Source organism: Branchiostoma lanceolatum, chromosome 9, assembly GCF_035083965.1.
Source record: "Branchiostoma lanceolatum isolate klBraLanc5 chromosome 9, klBraLanc5.hap2, whole genome shotgun sequence".
NCBI lineage: Eukaryota > Metazoa > Chordata > Leptocardii > Amphioxiformes > Branchiostomatidae > Branchiostoma > Branchiostoma lanceolatum.
The window spans coordinates 793,643-814,101 of NC_089730.1; the positions used below are offsets into that span (position 1 = coordinate 793,643).

Sequence of the window (20,459 nt, forward strand, 5' to 3'; positions counted from 1 at the left end):
TTTAGACAACAAAACCATCCACAATATATTGGACAGTAACTGTAAAGTAGCTACATTCTGTTTGTAGAAAATTATCAAAATAAATATTTTTGTTATTGATGCATACATGTAATACATGAACATTGAAAATACAAACAATGATGGCTAAAAATTTTATTAAATTTTTTTGCGAGCAGAAAACAAGCATCACAATAAGGTAAGATACCCGTGGTACATACATGTATTTTTGGGAAGTGAAAATACATTATTTTTGTATGGATTGATATCAAAAGTTTTTTTAATACCATATATAACAGTTAATGAAATCTGACCATATCATAAGAAGCATGTTAAGTTATATCAGATTGATAGCACTCTATAGTCATTTCACACAAAAATTGTATCTTGATGCTTTTTTCTGTTTACTAAGGAAATGGGAGAATAATCATAATTATCGAGTCATCGGTGAACACTGAAACTTGAATAATCCTCTTATTTTTTATGTTACACATGTACGTAAACCCTTTAAAAAATTTTATTTAATTTTTTTTCTTCCTGTTGCTCCAATTCTTTTCCGAAAAAATCAAAGAATCAACAAATAAAATTGGTGTGGCCTTTAATATGTAGGAAAAAAAATTGATAGAGTTTCAGCAGGTCATGTCAGGAGGGTGCCACCCCCCAAAAAAAAATTAAAGCTGAAAAACTTCAGAATCTGTATATTTTTCACTCCGCCAACAAAATTGATTAAATGCATATTAATCTATTCACTGCCCCATCCGATTTACTGCAAATCTTGAGAGAATAATTCAGCCACAAAAACACAACAATACTGTAAAAATCAAACCTTGCCTCATTCTAAGTAAAATTTTAGAAATAGAACATGTTAAAATCATTTACCGCCCACTTATGTATTTCAAACCTCCTACAGTAACATTTCTCCACATTTCCATTAATTTCATTTCAGTTTGCTTCAGTTTTTGTTCCATCTCATTTCTTTTAATTCCATTTCTCACTTTCTGTAGTTCTATTTCGTTCCATTTTGCACTCTTTGTAGTTTCATTTCATTCCATTTTGCACTTTCTGTACACTGGTTCATGCCTTTACTGACGTTTTTAGAATTGCTGTCTACTTGTGGCTTCCTTGGATGAATTTTCCTGGCTGAATGCCACTCCATCTTAATCTTGGCTTTCCCTTTGTCAGTTTGGCATCGCTTGACTGTCTAGGGCATGCTGTAACTGATCTCTCAAAGTCAATTTGTCAAGGAATTTGCGTAAGGAAAAAATGAGTCAAAACTTTAAGTTTAACTTAATCTTGTAGTCTCAAGTTGTCTGCATATTTCTTTCTGATAAAAATGGAGGTAAGGAAAAATGTAAGAGAATAGAATAGCTTTACTTTCACCTCTAGTGAGTATGATTAATTAGAGTCAACACTAAAGCCAGACATGTATTACACATGACCAAAAGTTCTGGCTGCATAGCATATGAGATATTTCTTGTAAATAGCAGACCCTTACCAAATACCTGCAGGTTGACCTGTCTGGAGGCTACCCCTGCTGGGTTGATGGCTGTACAGGTGTAAGGACCAGAATCTTCAGGCCTGGCAGAACTAATGATCAGAGCGCCTGTGTCTGAGATGGACATGCCCAGCCTGCCACTCACAGATTCTCCTTGATTGTTCCAGGACACAGTTGGGGAGGGCACACCATCAGCATCACATGTCAGCACAACCTGGCGGCCTTGTACCACGGTGTACTCAGTCTTGTCTTCAGAAATACTGGGGGCAACTGGAAAATAATGATCATAGATCTACATGTAGGAAGAAGTGTTTCTCTGTCTTTAACTAATAAGAGAGTAAGGAGATCTTTGATCAACACAATTTAGCTCAAACGTTCTTGATTTTTTCCACAGGAAACCCCTTACCTACTTATTCTAAAAAGGGTATTGTGTGCAAAAAAGTTATAATGCTTTGAAATTAGATGGACATTGATGAAGACTTTACAAGTCATAATTTAGTCTGTATAACGCAAACCCCAGCTGTCCGGGGTTTCTCTCCCCTCCCCGCGAGGTGGTTACATGGCCGCAAGCGGTCACAAGAGGCTTGATTGAATTCAGGCTAGTCATAATTATGCCCTGAAATTTGACTTAACCCAGAATGTTGCTTGACTCCTAGTAAGGCTGCCACCTTTCTAATTTACCCTCATACCATACTACACTGGTGCACTTTTAAGACAGCTCAAAAGTCAGGTAACCTTCTGTACTACTGGTAAGAGATGATTAGAGTTAACCGGGGGTCCCATAACTTCAAATGTAAATTTATTTAGTTCGTTACATATTTGCTACATCAATGTGTTGCTTGAGGAAACATGTGCAAGCCTGCTATCGGGAACTTATCAAATGCAAGTTTATCCGACATATACATGTACTTGTCAAGCTAGATTAATAAGCTTTACCGTTTTGGAGCCTCACTTGATTTTGACAGGGGGACTGAGATATACCTGCACTGTAGTATCACATTCGAATTGTGGTCAATGGAATGGCCGTGACGTAAAAGGGAGAGGGCGTTGGAAGCCGCGGTTATTGCATAATTTAGGACAAGTTTAATCGCGATATAAACTAACCATGCAACACCTAATTTTTTGTGTTTTATATAGCTATATGCTTTGTGTAAAACAGGAAAGGTTGCGTGATGATAGTTGAATTTTCTTTATGCAAGAGTTGCCACTACCCAATGACCTTACATCGAACGTAGCCGTTGTTCATACCCAAATTTCCTGTTGGTGCAAAAATTGGTTAACTGTACACAAATCCATGTTTCATTCAGACAGGCTATATGCATGAACTTGGGTTCTCAGCTTTTTTATTCAGCACAGTGGATAAGACAAACATGTCTCTCTTCTGCATAATAATACAAAGTAAAACTCGTTTGAAGTTATGGTACTGTTGAAGTTATGGCATCCCACGTTAAACGTATTTCATATCTCTCACCTTGGACATTGAGAATGTATTCCTTTGTAAACTCCCCTGCCACATTAGTAGCAACACATTTGTATTCTCCCGTGTCAGCAACTTTAACTGTGGCAATCCTCAGTGTTCCAGAGGGTAAGACAACATGGTGCAGAGAATTGCCAGACAGGACTTGTTCATCTTTGATCCAAGAAAATATTGGAGGAGGGAAGGCGTCCACTTTACAGGGCAGTTCTACCAGACTATCCACCCTTACAGTCACTTCTTCAGTTACATCGGTCCCTGGGCCTGATGGAGGGACTAACAACAACAACAACACATTGATAAATTTTCATGCAATTTTGGTACACAAAATAAAGTGCTTACCAACAAGCTTTCGACCAGCGCTCTGGTCCTTCTCAAGTTGATTCGACTCAAAGCCTACGTCACTTTACCTGAGTGGAACTCTGAGTCTGATGTCAGCAGTACCAAAAATGTCACACTCAGTCCCTTGAGTGGTTGCTGAGACCAGCTTTGACTGTAATATGACTTTGGCAACCTATATGACGAAACTATTCGCATGCAGTTTTTTTTTTTTGTTGACAGAATCACAAAGTTCTCAGGCATGTGAATTATAATTCTTGTATACAACAATTACATGTAAATACCCTTACCAAATACCTGCAGGTTGACCTGTCTGGAGGCTACCCCTGCTGGGTTGATGGCTGTACAGGTGTAAGGACCAGAATCTTCAGGCCTGGCAGAACTAATGATCAGAGCGCCTGTGTCTGAGACGGACATGCCCGGCCTGCCACTCACAGATTCTCCTTGATTGTTCCAGGACACAGTTGGGGAGGGCACACCATCAGCATCACATGTCAGCACAACCTGGCGGCCTTGAACCACAGTGTACTCAGTCTTGTCTTCAGAAATACTGGGGGCAACTGGAACATAATGATCATAGATCTACATGTAGGAAGAAGTGTTTCTCTGTCTTTAACTTAAAAGGAGAGCAAGGAGATCTTTGATCAACACAATTTAGCTCAAACGTTCTTGATTTTTTCCATGGGAAACCCCTTACCTACTTATTCTAAAAAGGGTATTGTGTGCAAAAAAGTTATAATGCTTTGAAATTAGATGGACATTGATGAAGACTTTACAAGTCATAATTATGCCCTGAAATTTGACTTAACCCAGAATGTTCCTTGACTCCTAGTAAGGCTGTTACCTTTCTGATTTACCCTCATACCATACTACACTGGTGCACTTTAAAGTCAGCTCAAAAGTCAGGTAACCTTTTGTACGACTGGTAAGAGACGTGATTAGAGTTAACCGGGGGTCCCATAACTTCAAATGTAAATTCATTTACTTCGACATCGCATTGCACCAGTGTCGGTTGCCTGAAAAGTGTTAGGTTTTGACGAATGATAAATTAGAATGGCCGTGTTTGAAGATTTTCCATTGTGGACTTGATTTTACATCGATGATGCATTTTCACTATTGATCTCAGTCGGTAAAACCAGTCTGAAAATGTTAATATGAATATAGCGTTCCATATTGTTCCATTCTAATTGAACACCCTCCAGTTTAATTCCGGACTTCCAGTTTAATTCCGGACTGACCTCCCATATCTCAGCAACCTTACATCTACTTGTGCTAATATTGTAAACTATACATAAAATTGATGTAAGAAATACGTAACCACCATCAATGATCCCCTGGGGATTAGCCCAAATCTGCAGAAATCTGCAGATTTCTGTGACCTTGAGCCAGAAATCTGGGACTTGAGCCAAAAATCTGGGACCTTGAGCCAGAAATACAAAATCTCTATGATTTCTGGCTCAAGTCCCAGATTTCTGGCTCAAGTCCCAGATTTCTGCAGATTTCTGGCTCAAGGTCACAGATTTCTGGCTCATGGTCACACAAATTACAATATTAGCCCAAGTAGATGTAAGGTTGCTGAGATATGGGAGGTCTTCAGAAATACTGGGGGCAACTGGAAAATAATGATCATAGATCTAGGAAGAAGTGTTTCAGAATCTGTCTTTAACTTAAAAGGAGAGTAAGGAGATCTTTGATCAACACAATTTGGCTCAAACGTTCTTGATTTTTTCCACGGGAAACCCCTTACCTACTTATTCTAAAAAGGGTATTGTGTGCAAGAAAGTTATAATGCTTTGAAATTAGGTGAACATTGATGAAGACAAGTCACAATTATGCCCTGAAATTTGAATTAACCCAGAATGTTGCTTGACTCCTAGTAAGGCTGTCACCTTTCTAATTTACCCTCATACCATACTACACTGGTGCACTTTTAAGTCAGCTCAAAAGTCAGGTAACCTTTTGTACGACTGGTAAGAGACGTGATTAAGCTCAAAAGTCAGGTAACCTTTTGTACGACTGGTAAGAGACGTGATTAGAGTTAAACGTATTTCATATCTCTCACCTTGGACATTGAGAATGTATTCCTTTGTAAACTCCCCTGCCACATTAGTAGCAACACATTTGTATTCTCCCGTGTCAGCAACTTCAACTGTGGCAATCCTCAGTGTTCCAGAGGGTAAAACAATGTGGTGCAGAGAATTGCCGGACAGGACTTGTTCATCTTTGATCCAAGAAAATATTGGAGGAGGGAAGGCGTCCACTTTACAGGGCAGTTCTACCAGACTATCCACCCTTACAGTCACCTCTTCAGTTACATCGGTCCCTGGGCCTGATGGAGGGACTAACAACAACAACATAACTTACAGTTACATGGTGCTGTGGGAATATTGGTGACATACATATGACACTATACTGTTATAAACTCATTTATGTCATACCTGGGCCGAGAAAACCTTCGATACGGGTGTTCCAGACCGGGTGATAATTTTCCGTATCACACGGGGTTCTAAGTTGTATCACACGGGCTTCCATAGAATATTTAGAATGTATTTTGAGTGCGCCCGTTGCGTTGCTGTCGAAAATTTGGATCCTGGATTTGGAGGTTTGAATTGATGTTGTTACGATTTCTTCGTTCTAGGACACAAAACTATCTCAACTTCAGGTGCATATCGCATTGAAATGTATGTTTTTTGGGTTGGTATGACATAAACAAAATACAACACGGTGTATTCCGCATCACCCTCAGTCCCAGCCTTTCTGTGGGTCGGATCACCCTCAAGCCTACGGGCGATCCTACCTGTGGTCGGGCTGGTACCTCGGGTGATACAGAATACCCCGCGTTGTATTCCATATGTACATGGTGCTTGGTGCATGTATCCATAGAGTTCAGCATGTTTTAAAACTATGATCTTTAATCTGAGAAAGTACGTGTAGCCAATTGCTTAAATTGCATTTATCTATGTCATTCAGGTTGCAATTTCTCAAAATAAACTACACGCCACTCACTTTTGAGCTTTATAATAACATTTAGTTCCTATAAATTATATATAATTTCTCAGCATTTCCCCGTTAGGTGCTAGTTTCTTTTCTATACAAGCAATGTGGTTTTCTCTGCTGGCATTTCAGCAAGACTTTGGCTACCTTTCTCAGGGCTTAATGAACTACTTCTCCCTGCTGCATTTCAAAGTTATGAGAAGGAGAAGATGAACTTATCTTTACATCGCAATGTGACAAGCAAACTAGTTTGTCAAGCATTGCCAAAGGTAGCCAAAGGTTTGCTGCAACATCAACAGAGAAAGAAAATAAGCTAGTATGAGTTGGTCAGCCTACAGTCATAATAACTATTTATTGGTTTTCTTGTTTTGTTAATTGATCACAAAGTTCTTAAAGCATTTGAGATATGTGCCTTCACCATAGGCATAAGGTTATATTTTTGGTTGGATTTTTGTGATTGTTGGTTTGTTTGTTCGCGGCATAACTTGATAGTTCGATAATGAGTTTTAGCCAATAGTTTTCCATGTACAATGTATCTTGTTTGCAACTAACAGCAACAGCTGCTTTGCATGATTTACAGTATGATAGAAATTTTTTTTTGGAAATGGATGAAAGTTGATGCACGTGCAGATATCATTCACAGGACCAAATCAACATGGCCTAAAAATGAGGGATATTCTTACCAAATACCTGCAGGTTGACCTGTCTGGAGGCTACCCCTGCTGGGTTGATGGCTGTACAGGTGTAAGGACCAGAATCTTCAGGCCTGGCAGAACTAATGATCAGAGCGCCTGTGTCTGAGACGGACATGCCCGGCCTGCCACTCACAGATTCTCCTCGATTGTTCCAGGACACAGTTGGGGAGGGCACACCATCAGCATCACATGTCAGCACAACCTGGCGGCCTTGTACCACGGTGTACTCAGTCTTGTCTTCAGAAATACTGGGAATAGCTGAAACAGATTGGTCAGAATCTTGGGTGACTTGTCATGAAGTGTTAAATTACATGTATGTTCCAGAGGGTTGGATATGTACATTACAGCTTACTGTTAATGCAGAAACAGTGTTCTCGCCAGAATTCTTTCACAGCATAGGGGTCAGGTACAGAAGGCCAACTTTACGTTGCGCAAGCTACGAAGAAATTACCACAGAGTAGGGTGTCCGGCTTGTTCCCCCGGAAAATTTTTGAATTCATAACCCAATGAGACACTATTTCCTGCATTTGAGGGATAAATTTTGTGAAATAAAGTTTTTCCTCTGTTACAGCCTCATTCTTAAGCCAAATATGAACTTTTTATAAGATTTATGAAGGGTCACAAGGTTCTCCCCAGAAAGAAACATCCCTATGCTGGTTGAAACACGGCATAGGGGTCCAGATCACAGCATAGAGGGCCCCTATGCTGAAAAGGCCTGGCGAGAACACTGAAAAATGTTCGTGGTGCTTTTATGTTCGCAAACTTAAAACCACCATGAACATTTTTCACTACCCCCTTGTGACATCAAGTAACCATGATTAGAGAGACTGAGAGGCGAGGATGCAGCTTGATAACGATGTTTATTCACAGACCAAGATGGGGGACATCTCTCTAGGACTCACGATGGAAGGAGTGAGGAGTGGCGTGTGCAAAGATCACGTGACTACAGTAACAGTGATGTCATTACAACATAATTCAACATTGTGTGGCGTTGTCTATTTGAAGCACTACGTACTGGACATTGTACTATATCATTACTCATCTGTTATGGTGAGAGAGTGAGTGAGTGAGGTAATGGTGAATACACACGAATACTTACAATTATACAGAATTATACACAATTGAACATAGATCTGATCTTTAAGCAATAAATACATAATCTATCAAAAATGCATTCGAATTAAGGAGAAGTTAAGAATTACTACAGTCCTGCACTAAAGTGTACAGATCATATCCTGGGCACACTCATGGAACTACATGTAGACATGAGCAAATACGAAAGAAGCCTGCGTAGAAATGTCTGCATTTTATGTATAGGTCACTTTGGCTTGGTCCCACATTTTTGGTTATAGCACTGTATGATACGCTTAAATATTGTACATCATAATATGCACAGCTGGAAGGGACCAGAATAAATTCAAGATCAGGACGTCTACAGCACACATGCCTAGTCACTAGAAGGTGTGAGGCCGTGCGTTTAGCTATCTTGGTTTCTGTCTGGCTGCCCGTATTAAAAGCCGTCAGTATTTCTGTATAAAGCTACTATAAATGCATTTACAGTGGGTGGTTGTCATAAGTAGTGACAGGAAGTAAAGTAGTGAACTGTTTTTAACAAAAGCAGTGTGTTGTGTCATGAACCATGCCCTGTCACGAACCGTGCCCAGAGGACAGTGCCCGCGTATCCCAAACCGTACCTAGGGCAAAAGCACGTTTTGGGATACTCAACCGTGCCCAATCGTGCACGGTTCTGGATACACAGAGGGCCTCATCCCATACTGTGCTTTGGGGCGGAGCTTAGTGGGTTTTTTCCCTGCAGCCCGCCATCTTTGTTTTTCGGGGTGCTGGGATGAGGAAGAATCAGCGAATTCTCACTCAGTAAAATTTTGTGCTTGTCTTGGATGATTTGGACTTGCACCACCTAACGTAAAATGACCAATTTACGTGCAGGACCAGTTAACGGTCAGTTATTGGCATGTGCAAACTTCGAGGTGAACTGCAAAAAACAAAACTCTCTTAAGTAGGAAAGAAGTTTGTCCATGTTATCTCTGTGCATGTATCTTATTTATTCAGTGCATTTGAATAAGTCTGCATCCAGCAAAACAGTCTGAATTAACCAACATAACATTACATTTATGCATATTAACATTGTTACGGATGACCCGGATTCGCACATAAATTCCATGGTAATTCCAAGCTGCGATTTTCATCCCTTTTTTAAAAATCCCACAAACGCTAATTAACTTGGAACATCATCTGACATTGAATCATGAGTCCTTATCTCAACAATCAATGGTGATCTTAATATGTACATTGTATGATCTTCCAAAGAGCTCTCGAAAACTGCATGTTATCGAGTGACTCTCGTCGCCGAAGACCGTGTTTGGAACGCCATTTTGGATCACGTGATTCTGCTGATGAACGCTTATAATGGAGGGCAAGGAAAAGTTGCAAAGGGGCGCTTTTTTACGAATTTATGTGGGGAGGGCACACAGTGTGGCGAGGCCATGCATACTGAACGCGCTTCAAGACTTGTACTGATTTATACAAGTCATGATAACCTCTAAATGCGTCTTTATTGTTACGAGTAATAAGTTGTGGAACAACATGGTGCTAGTAGTGGCGTTCTGTTTGTGGTCAGAGGCCGTAACGTTTACCAGTATGTTTCGCGGCACTACAAAGTGCAAGCTATGTCATCGACATGTAACAATCATTGATCGTGCTTTGTTAGTACATATGTAGACTACTTTGCACACTTTTAGTGGGAATTATCAGATGTCCTTCAGAAAAATAATTCAGGGAGAAACACCCGACTGACCGTACACTGGTCACCCTGAAAGAATTCTTGACTGCAGACTTGTTTTTTCAAGAGGCTCACAAGGCAATAAACGCAACAGAAGAAATATGATGCCATTCAGACCTTGATGCTGACTGACTAAGATTTCCTCCGAAAGGAATAATATTTACTTCTATGAGCGCGTTTTCCATAAAACGGCTTTGATAACAAATTGACCGCTAACTGGTCACTTTACGTTATCAGTGTCCTAAGCAGGGTACAGTAAAAATTAAAGCAACCACCAGCAATGTCTTTTTTCATTGCAATCTTGTTATCTTTCTTTCTCTTTCTTCTCCCTTCAAACTGCCAGATGCATAATAATTGCTACATGTACCGCCATAAAAAATGGAGGTTTAGTTTTTGGTCTGTCTGTCGGAGTGTGTGCATGTCCAGTTCAATACCTTAAGAACCTATGGATGGATGGATTGATTCTGGAAACAAAATTTTCAAGAAACACTAACCAATCTCCCAAAACCCAGTATCTTTCATGACCCATCCATGATCTCTAATATTTGTCACCTGTCTTACCTTGGATTATCAGATGAATGTCCTTTGTGAAGTTCCCAGCCACGTTAGTTGCCACACATACATATTTCCCACTGTCATCCACTTGAACTGCCACAATGTCCAGATTACCAGATGAAGAGATGGCATGTCGAGCAGAATCCGCAGACAACACCTGTCCATCCTTAATCCAAGCAAAGACTGGGGGAGGAATGGCGTTCACATCGCAGGGTAGACTGACTTTGTCGTCAACTGTTGCTGTCACCTCATTTGTTGAATCACCAGTGCCACCTGGACTGGGTGGGACTAATGGAACAAATCTTTTTATGTAACCAACCATACAAGAAGTAGTGTATACAAAGAGAAAAAAGTCGCTTCATGAAGATGTGTACTATCAGCACTACATGTACTATTGTTACAGGGGGTTGTTTAAAGCTTGCCAGCTTTTAAAGCTGAAAGTAGAATGATTAATGTCTAAAGGAAGAGGTAAGTATAATATGTGAATGATTTCCTTAATATGTGAATAATTGGCTCCGAACCCATTCTATTGTTCTTGGAGCCAGATGGGTAAAGATCCCCTACAGAGGATAATCCATTTATGATGTTGGGATGAGGGATGGAGTCAATTTTATTACTAACACCCTGCATGGCTGGTGATAGTTTTTATAAGAGGACCCAGGGTCTCCCAGTCTCTCTTTTTAAGCATGCTAGGGACATCATTTTGATTCTTTTGTTTGCAACTATTAGTGAGAAAGACAGAAAAAGCAGATTTTAAAACTTACAAGGAAATCCGTGGACACAGGTTGTAGATAAAGAGGTGAAGAGTTTATCTCTGCCATTCTTACCAGAATTTTAACTCAAAATTGTGAAATCAACATCATCTTTGTTAAAATACAGGCTGTGCGAGCATATTTTCATTGTTCAACATGCATTTGCCACTGATTTTAAAGTCTTTATCCAAGTTGTTATCTCATGTAACTCGTAAGAACATCAGTATATGTATATCTTGCAACTGGAACTTGTTCAATGTTTTGCTGGCAGTCTATGTTTTTCAAATCGTAACTACACAATTTGCAGAAAAATTACAACACACTTTTCCATTTGTAGATTAAAATTTTTTTCATTTCTTGAAAAACATCAATATTTTGTTTGTTGCTGTGTGAATCACTAAGTTAAACGCGTTGTGTGCATGTTGTGGTCAAGAAATGAGGTGTGATTATGAGCGTACAGTGACGTGCATTATAAGTCTTACTAGTAATCGGGGCAAGAGGAAGGGGGGACAGTTGGAAGAGCGATGAAAAAAATTATAGCAATGATGAAATTTTGTGGTTGAATAGCGACCGCTAAATATGGTATATTTAAGTGACTGTTATAAAGTCAAGAATTACAGTTACTGTATTTAATCATGGGTGTAAAGCATCGCCCAAGCTATCTACATAACAAAAATTATGATGTGTCGACCCCCTCTTGACAAAATGCCCACTGCAGTTCCAAACTAGCCACTAGGGGGTCCAAACTTACGCAACTTACTCCCAGCACCAAGAGCTATCTACCACACAAAAATCACAACCGTAGCACCTCCAGCTCCGCTGCAGTACCTTAGGTACCCGCTAGGAGGCCCATTATCGAACTAGTTCAGTTCAGTTCAGTGTTGACACAAGTGTTTCCACAAGTCATGTTCCTGTCGCGCATGACAGATCGAAGTTCCTTATCTTCAAGGCCAACATTCTCTTCGATTACTTTCTTTAGTGTCAACGACGGGCGACCACGCCTACGCCTTTCATTCGGTTTCCAGAGGAGAACCATACCCGCCATTTCCTCGTGGCGCATAACATGGCTGGCCAGAGATAACCTACGGTTGCGAATAACCTTAGTAATCTAGCAGGTCAGAGGTCACGGAGGACAGCCGCCATGGCGGAGAGCTCTGCCCAAAAAGGTTTGCCTACATCGAACTAGACCTTTCTTTTTGTGACCCTTACCCATGCACCAAATACCCTGCAGAACCCGCCACAGCTTCTCGAGTTATGTTGTCCACATACAAACACAAATACATGCACATACAAAGCCTGCTGCAGTACTGTTGGAAAAACGTCATGTGAACGATTTTCAAACTTGACCTTTGTTTTCACAACCACTTCTTACCTACCGAATATAATGAAGATCCACCCACAGCCACACGAGTTATGCTGTTGACCTACATACACACCAACACCACAGCCACTTTACCATGGCATAACTGAAAACATAACCTTAGGCCATGTTGATTTAATTATGTGGATGACATAAAAAAAAGGTTTGCAAAAAAAAAGGTTGCCTTCATTATGAAATCTATGTGGTCAGGAAGGTTGAACAAATGACTAAACATACGGACAACGGTATACGAAATAATGGATTCTTAATTTTTTGTTCCTTCATGAAGGAAGAAAGAAGAAGATGTGATCTTCTTTGAGTCTGACATTGTACAACATTAGTATCATTCTGTTTTCCAAGTATCTTGTTTGCAATTAACAGCATATACATGTACATGCATTTGCTCATTTTGTGGCTGCTTTGCACGATCTACAGAATGATAGAAATTTTGGAAATGGATGAAAGTTGATGCACATGCAGATATCATTCACAGGACCAAATCAACATGGCCTAAAAATGAGGGATGTTCTTACCAAATACCTGCAGGTTGACCTGTCTGGAGGCTACCCCTGCTGGGTTGATGGCTGTACAGGTGTAAGGACCAGAATCTTCAGGCCTGGCAGAACTAATGATCAGAGCGCCTGTGTCTGAGACGGACATGCCCGGCCTGCCACTCACAGATTCTCCTTGATTGTTCCAGGACACAGTTGGGGAGGGCACACCATCAGCATCACATGTCAGCACAACCTGGCGGCCTTGTACCACGGTGTACTCAGTCTTGTCTTCAGAAATACTGGGGGCAACTGGAAAAGAACGCAAACTCAAGGGATTTCCTTCATTTGACTAGACTTTTGACTGAAATAAATAAAAAGTTCAACCAATCAGAGCATTCTACCTTACAGACTTTGATGGCAAGTAAATGTTATGGATAACATCAGTGCGCACACTGATTTTCGCCTGGTAAAAAATGGGTACATTATGTGTCCCTCTTGTATTGCTCTGTTGCAATTCCAATAAAATCCAATAAATGCTCCAATGTAAACAATTTATGAAAGCTTAAACTTTAAGGTTCAAGGTTAATACCACACTACTACACTGTACATCATTGGCACAGTCAAATACAATGCTACATGTACAATACATGTAGCTTCTATTTTTCTCACCACAAAGTGTGCATGTACACACATATAAGGCTGGGGTGTCACTGCAGGTATATGTATAAATAGGACATCGGCACACCCAAACATCATGCAAAAAAACCCAGAATGACCAGATACAAGACTGGTACAATGTAATTATTGCTGTTTAAGTCCTTCCTTTGTGCTAACAAAGAAGCAGGTACAATTGATACAGTTCTGACATAACATGTCCTATTACGATGTAGTACCCAGATAAATGCAAAGCACTTCTTCTTACCTTGTACTTTTAGAGAAATGGTGACATTTGTTGAGCCAGCAACATTAGTAACAACACAAGTATAGTTTCCACTGTCTGGAAGTCCTGCAGCTTTGATTGACAAGCTACGATCTTCAGCAAATTCCAACAACCCCGGCTCCTCTTCTAAAGGGATCTGTAAATCCTGAAATAATGAGGGTAAAAAATTAACAGTCAGCTCAAAGCCAAATTTAGCCTAACTTGGAGAAAATTGTTGTATTGAGGTAACTTCACCGAATGAGAGCCACTCCAGACCCTTTTAGATCAGTGGTAGAAGTACTGTAGTATCCGATATCAAGCCCCACTAATTGTAATCTCATCATTCAGTCCCTGGCTACAAAGAGAGAGTAGTCGGCCCACAGATGCGAACAACCCAAATTGGATAAACATCTCTAATAATGGTCATCTTTGTTGAAACATGAATTGATTGCAGTTAAGTTTACCATTAAACATATCCTTATACATAAGGAATCTTGTGTTCTCCAGCCCTATTCGTGGTCACGACTGTCCTTAACTGAAGTGTTGGTGTATTACTTGTTATCAAAAATGCATTATTTGACACAATATGTTAAAATATCTCCTGGAACTATAAAAAATTGTGATAGAACTGGCCATTTTGCATGTTATACATGGTACAAAGTACCGTATTGTCTCGAATAAAGTATGCACTTTTTTAAACATTTCAAAATTCAAAAGGCACCACAAATCATTGCTTAAGTCAGGGTGCATACTTTATTTGAGGTTATTGCCAGGCCAAATTGGAAAAAGACCTCAAACTCAAACCCTTGCTTTATCAAACCAGGAACCCAGCTGCGGTGAAACAATACATGGCTCTATACCTGCCAATTTGTAACTTGTCATGGGCAATCCGAGTTTGCAGAGACGATGCTGGCAGAGTAAACAAGAGAGTCTTTTATGAATCTAAGGAATGGCATTATGTAGCCAAGTAAATCCTTGATATCAGAAAAATGACCTGGAGATAATAGAAGGAACACCATGAATTTGAATTTATCCTGTTCAAAATGTGTTCAAGATCAGCGGAGAAGGGGTGCATACTTTATTTGGGGTTTTTGACTTTACGTTTCAGTTCTGCAAATTTGCCTGGAACTAGCCCCAAATCAAGGGTGCGTACTTTTATCGAGAAAATATGGTGTTTTTATCTTGCTAGTACTTGGGATTAGTGGCTTATAGTTGACTGCTAAACATGTATTTGTCCAAAAAATTGTGCAGTGTCCATATATACTGTACCAGTACAAAATGGTTTATTAATTTGAGTATAGGGCATATTCATGTGACGTCATCACCCTTGCCCTCCGCGGGCAACCATTTTGGGGTCGATCCCTGCAGCGAAGTTTCTCGGTGTCCGACGGTCTCTTAATTTCCAAGGAATGCGAAGTCGTCTGATGTCTGTTTTATTATGCAAAGAGTCTCCAGCCTCACATCCTTTTCGCTAAAAAAAATCTAATTTCACCTACTGGAAATGACCCATTATCGACGAGCGAGGAAAGGTTTTCCCCAGCCTACAAACATGGCCGCTAAATTGTGCCGGCGGAGTCCATTGATTTTGTCTTCAGTTGGTTCCGGAAACGACTGTTTACAGAGTACGCATAAAATCAGTTCACAGCATACCAGTGTTCCAAGGCCTGCAGCCACATAGTACAGTGTCTTGATAAAACAGAGTGTCATGAGAAATTTTGTTGACAGGGAGTACGTTATGATCGGGAAAGTTAAAAGTTGAAAGACATTCAGTTTATGAACGTATCTCAAGCAACGACTACACGGTGCCACAACTGTGATACACAACAGGCCTGTAATTTGCTTTTCGACCAGATACAAAGGTTTCCATACACACACATTGATTCTCAAACTTCAACTATTTAGATCCTCTGTTTGTATGTCAGAAATCCACTTTTGTTTCAGTCGTTAGTCCCTTCGTATGTTCCCTTACCTACACGAGAAACGCAAAACCAATCTTACAGTTACCCGATCAGTGTGTGCTGTATCAGTCCCAATCCAACATCCGACCACGAGGCAAAACACCATGATTATGTGAGAAAAAGTTTTGAAGGGAAATTGTGAATGGCGTAGAAAACATCTGCCATTTCTACGGAGAGTTCCATAGGGCTCCACTATCAAGTGGACCCCAAAATGGCCGACAGTGCTCGTTGCTAGGGGGAGGGTCACGGGACTGAATACACCCTATAAAACCAATGGGTGCCAATGAACTCAATGTTCTATTTAAAGCATCTGAAGATGGTGGCCTTGTGACAGTAGCTACTTTGGATTATGCTTGTAAATACAGTAGTAGCCATTTAATTGCACCTCGGATAAATGCATATTCCATTTAATTGCAGTGAATCCCAAGGCCCAAACCTGTTCCCATTCACTACATTGTTAGTGACTGCGCATATCTGCACGGCGCACTGTCACCAATGCCGGATAACTGCACCAAAATTTTTCAAACATCATCAAATTAAAAGATGCGCTAAAAATCGGCATATGCGATACAAAATAATTTAATGAGCCGATAACTGCCTGTGTAGAGGCACAATACCACCAATATGTCTAAAATGGTTTTGACTAACAAAAGAAGGTGGTCATTGACAAAATCACGTTGATAGCAATCGTATGGGAGGTCCCGGGCTGGTCCCGGGGCGTGTCGGTACCACAAAGAGTGGCACGCCTGCCAAAGGCGGCATTACGCTTTGGCAGACAGCATGCTGTACTCAATAAAAATTGGTCTCTATCTGTACACTGTCTTATCACTATGAATCCATTGAAGTTCGCGGGGATTTGATTTCGCGTTAAGGATGACATGGGGTATTGTCAGTGGTTTTAGGTAAGTTTATATTCACATACTGCTGCAATAATAAAAGACCAGCGTCTTTACGTGCATCTAGACGGAAACCACACAGCGAGTCGACAAGGGCTACAGATGCGTAGACGGACATAGCAGTCGCTTTTGGCAGTGCGGTACTGACATGACCATCTGTCACATTCTTTTATGACAGAGCTGAATCCGCATCCTAGAAACTTCTTACGTTCACCCGTATTCATGTATTTGCGGGTTTGGCTTTGCTATTGGGAGAGTGGTCTGTCACTGATGTAAGTCATCTATATATATATATATATCTACCTACTGAATACGTAGTAGTACATTGTACAGTAATTCACTACCATCATCTATGTTGTACAGTCAAATCTGCCCAAACATGAGAGTGGCATCTCTGGCACTGTGTCCTGAGATGTCTTTCCAAACAGCTACATCAGTGTTCAAAGGTCAATTGAACCCCCCTTGTACTGCTCTTTGCTTTGCTTCTGAGGGACTGGGAGGTGGTCATCTTGAATTCATCTCTGTCACTAACAAAAATCTTAGGAACATACTTGTGCCTTTAGTTTTGTGCCAAATCTCAATTCATTCAATAAATTTGAAATGAGCTTGTTATAAAACCGCTTGCATTACTTTTTGACACACTTGTAGTTTTAGAAATCCTAGTTCGGTGTATTAAGTGTCATAAAGAGGTTTTGACAAGCAAAAAAATTATTTGTAATACAATTCAATAGTTTCAAAAGCATGTGGTATGACCCATGATTAATCTTTAATAAAAAGCACCTCCACGTGTGTGACTTACCTTGTACCACTGATGACTGGGAGGGGGGTTACCCATCAACACAGGACATGGCAGACGGACATCAGAACCTACTGTCACGCTGACTGATGGTGGTACAGATGTCACCACAGGTGACACTAACAATAAAAAAGTGACAGTATGTGGGTAAGACACTTTTCAACAACTTAGTGCTTCCTACTGGTTACACACTGGTTAGTAGATAAAAAACGTCATGAACACAAGGAACAGTGAACAGTTCAAACCAGATTCAATGCAATCAGTCAATACGTTTTCCAACAAACAAGAGGAAACAAACTTGGAGCATTTAAAATCAATCTCAGTAGTGGTGCTGAAAAATGTTGATACATTTATACATACCAAGACCAGTAACTGTTACAATCAGAGTTGCCTGCATCTTTCCAAGTGCATTTTCGGCTATACAGGTGTAAGACCCCTCCTGTTCCAGGCCTATGTCTGAAAGAAGTTGGTAATTTTTGTTAAGTTTTCTTATTATCATCTTTGCAAAGGTTGCCTTCGCATACAAGCTATGTTTTCTTTGCAGTTTGTTTGTGGGTGGATTTGTTCATGTATACAGCATAACTTGGCAAGCAGTGGATGGATCTGCAATCCAAGTTAAAAACAACTTAATGTGATGCTACATGTCAGCAGTTAGAGCCTAGATTGCTTGTTAGGCATGCAGTTGGACGCAGGTTTGATTCTCCGATATACGTGTAGTCATTCCAAAGACTTCAAACTTGGTAAATGCATGTACTTCTTCTCTGCTTAGCTCTCATCACTTATGGGAAAAAAACATGGGAGTTGAACAGAAAATCATTAGTTAGCCCCTTGCAGTTAGCCCCTTGCAGTAGTATTATCTGTGGTTTCACTGCTACAGTCATGTATGTGGCCCTAGGGCTATAAGAAGGATTGGCATTGCCATATACATGTACACTGTATTGGTGTGGGAAGGACTTTCATTACATGTACATGTAACTTGTCACAGTGACAATCGTGATAAACACAAACTTAAAGTTCCCCATGTTCGTAATCTTACACGTACATGACATTTATGGCCACTCGAAATAAATCAGCCTCATCATCAACCCACATCAACTGGGTCAAATGTGCCATGTTTTGGAAAACCAAGGGACTGGTCATGTTGACATTTGTTGAGAAATTATCACATAGCACAAAAACATCACAAATTCATGCACAGAAGTTCTCTGTGGCCTGTATGGGTCAGTGTGGCATGGCGCTCGGTTTATGTTTTTTGTGGGACCCTACATTCATGTCAACATGAGCTTTCAATTTTGGTTAGAAATTTCCCTACTTTGTATAAATAACCCATTGTCCAGTTGCTTGTAGTTCCTGTCTGATAACAAGTTGACTGCCTGGCCATTGTGTGTCCACTTCATAGTTGGTGTTGGAGAGCCCACAGACTCACAAGGCAGTGTCACATTGTAGCCAATGTCTACTCCCAAGTCAACGGGTATTACTGAGAAGGTAGGCTGAACTGCAAAGTGGAAGAAAAAGGCAATTATCAACAATGTGTTTCCTTACTTTAACTAATTTGTGTATTATTGTAAAAAAATTCCTTTTCATGCAGAAATCTTTTAATTGCACCCCAAGGCATTCCTGATGTTCTAAAAAAGTGCCATAAAATCACATGGTGGTTTTGCCATCAACATGCACATCAAGGGATGAATCAACATCTAAAGCTTTCTTTGCTCCTCTAATTAGGCAGGTGTCAATGAAGATTATGTTGCATATCATGCATAATTCATATGGAATCTACCTCAGAGTCTACATGATGTACCTCTATTTCTGTTCATAAAAAACAACTCACACCTCCATGAAACATTAAGAGATTCCTCGAAATCTAAATGCAAATGCCTTCATGTTGCGGTTTGGTGTGTGCATTGGTGTTTGTAAACAGTACAAGTCAGAGTACTAATTAGTGGATTGTGTTGATATTTTGTATGAGGTAAGTATTTGATCTGGCAGGGGATGCCCCAAGCTCCACTTTGTCTATGTCTGCAAGCGGGACTCTTCAACATCGCAGCGGACACTTAGGAACCATTCAGATACAAATGTACATGTGAAACCACATACACTACAAAAACATCCCGGCAGTTACATAGCATTTCAAGACGATAGGGGCACAAAACCTACACCACCTCTTTCTTACATCAATATCTACCTTCCACCAACCTCCTTGCTTCCACCGAGAAATCAAGACTACGGCATGCCCAGGACCAAAGATAAGAAAACTGGAGGGTCTGCAGCGGTACTAATCTCCAAGCAGATCTACACGGGGCGCGAAAATCGTATATGCTAGCCAGAGAAAGTCCAGTCAGCCAGGCTGGAGCTTATCTGGCTGACTGGACCTTCTCTGGCTAGCATATACGATTTTCGTGCCCCGTGTAGATCTGCTTGGAGATTACAGCAGTACCACGGTCAGCCACCAGAAGAATCAAAACTGACCATGACCATAAGATTCACAACACCCATATACCAAATATCATTGAAATCGCTCAAACTGTTCGACATATTGAGAACTGCAAGCATGGACAGCCTGGAGAAAGTGAAAACAATACCTCCATTTTCATGGAGATGATAAGCAACAAATTGTAATAGTTAAGATTGGTAAGGACAGCCACATGTAATACTGATTAATGATCATACAGTTTTCATAATCTTTGAATCTGTCTGGTCATCCTCATCATCTCAACAGTACAGTAAATATACAATCATGTAGTCCAAAGATGCATGTTCATGCAGAACCTACAATTATGTTGATTGAATACGTACGCCCCACATCAAGATAACTGCCGATGGAGGTGGATCCTGCTGAATTTGTTGCCACACAGACATACTCCCCACTGTCTCCCTGCTGTACTCCAGTGATCTCCAGCATGCCGCTCTGCACAACCCAATTATCATCACTTTTATA

The 20,459-nt window shown here is 40.4% G+C and overlaps 1 protein-coding gene across 1 annotated transcript in view; it reads right to left on the reverse strand.

Annotated features, from left to right (window-relative positions):
- Window positions 1-20,459, reverse strand: part of LOC136441281 (hemicentin-1-like) — a 141,503-nt gene that overhangs the window by 74,117 nt on the left and 46,927 nt on the right. Inside the window, exons 16-27 of the mRNA XM_066437478.1 lie at window positions 20,318-20,429; window positions 18,837-19,019; window positions 17,885-17,980; window positions 17,528-17,643; window positions 13,878-14,040; window positions 12,995-13,264; window positions 10,356-10,637; window positions 6,983-7,252; window positions 5,368-5,646; window positions 3,596-3,865; window positions 2,964-3,242; window positions 1,493-1,762 (exon numbers count right to left, since the gene is read on the reverse strand). Coding sequence (XP_066293575.1) covers window positions 1,493-1,762; window positions 2,964-3,242; window positions 3,596-3,865; window positions 5,368-5,646; window positions 6,983-7,252; window positions 10,356-10,637; window positions 12,995-13,264; window positions 13,878-14,040; window positions 17,528-17,643; window positions 17,885-17,980; window positions 18,837-19,019; window positions 20,318-20,429 — 2,590 coding nt within the window. The remainder of the gene's footprint in view (window positions 1-1,492; window positions 1,763-2,963; window positions 3,243-3,595; window positions 3,866-5,367; window positions 5,647-6,982; window positions 7,253-10,355; window positions 10,638-12,994; window positions 13,265-13,877; window positions 14,041-17,527; window positions 17,644-17,884; window positions 17,981-18,836; window positions 19,020-20,317; window positions 20,430-20,459) is intronic.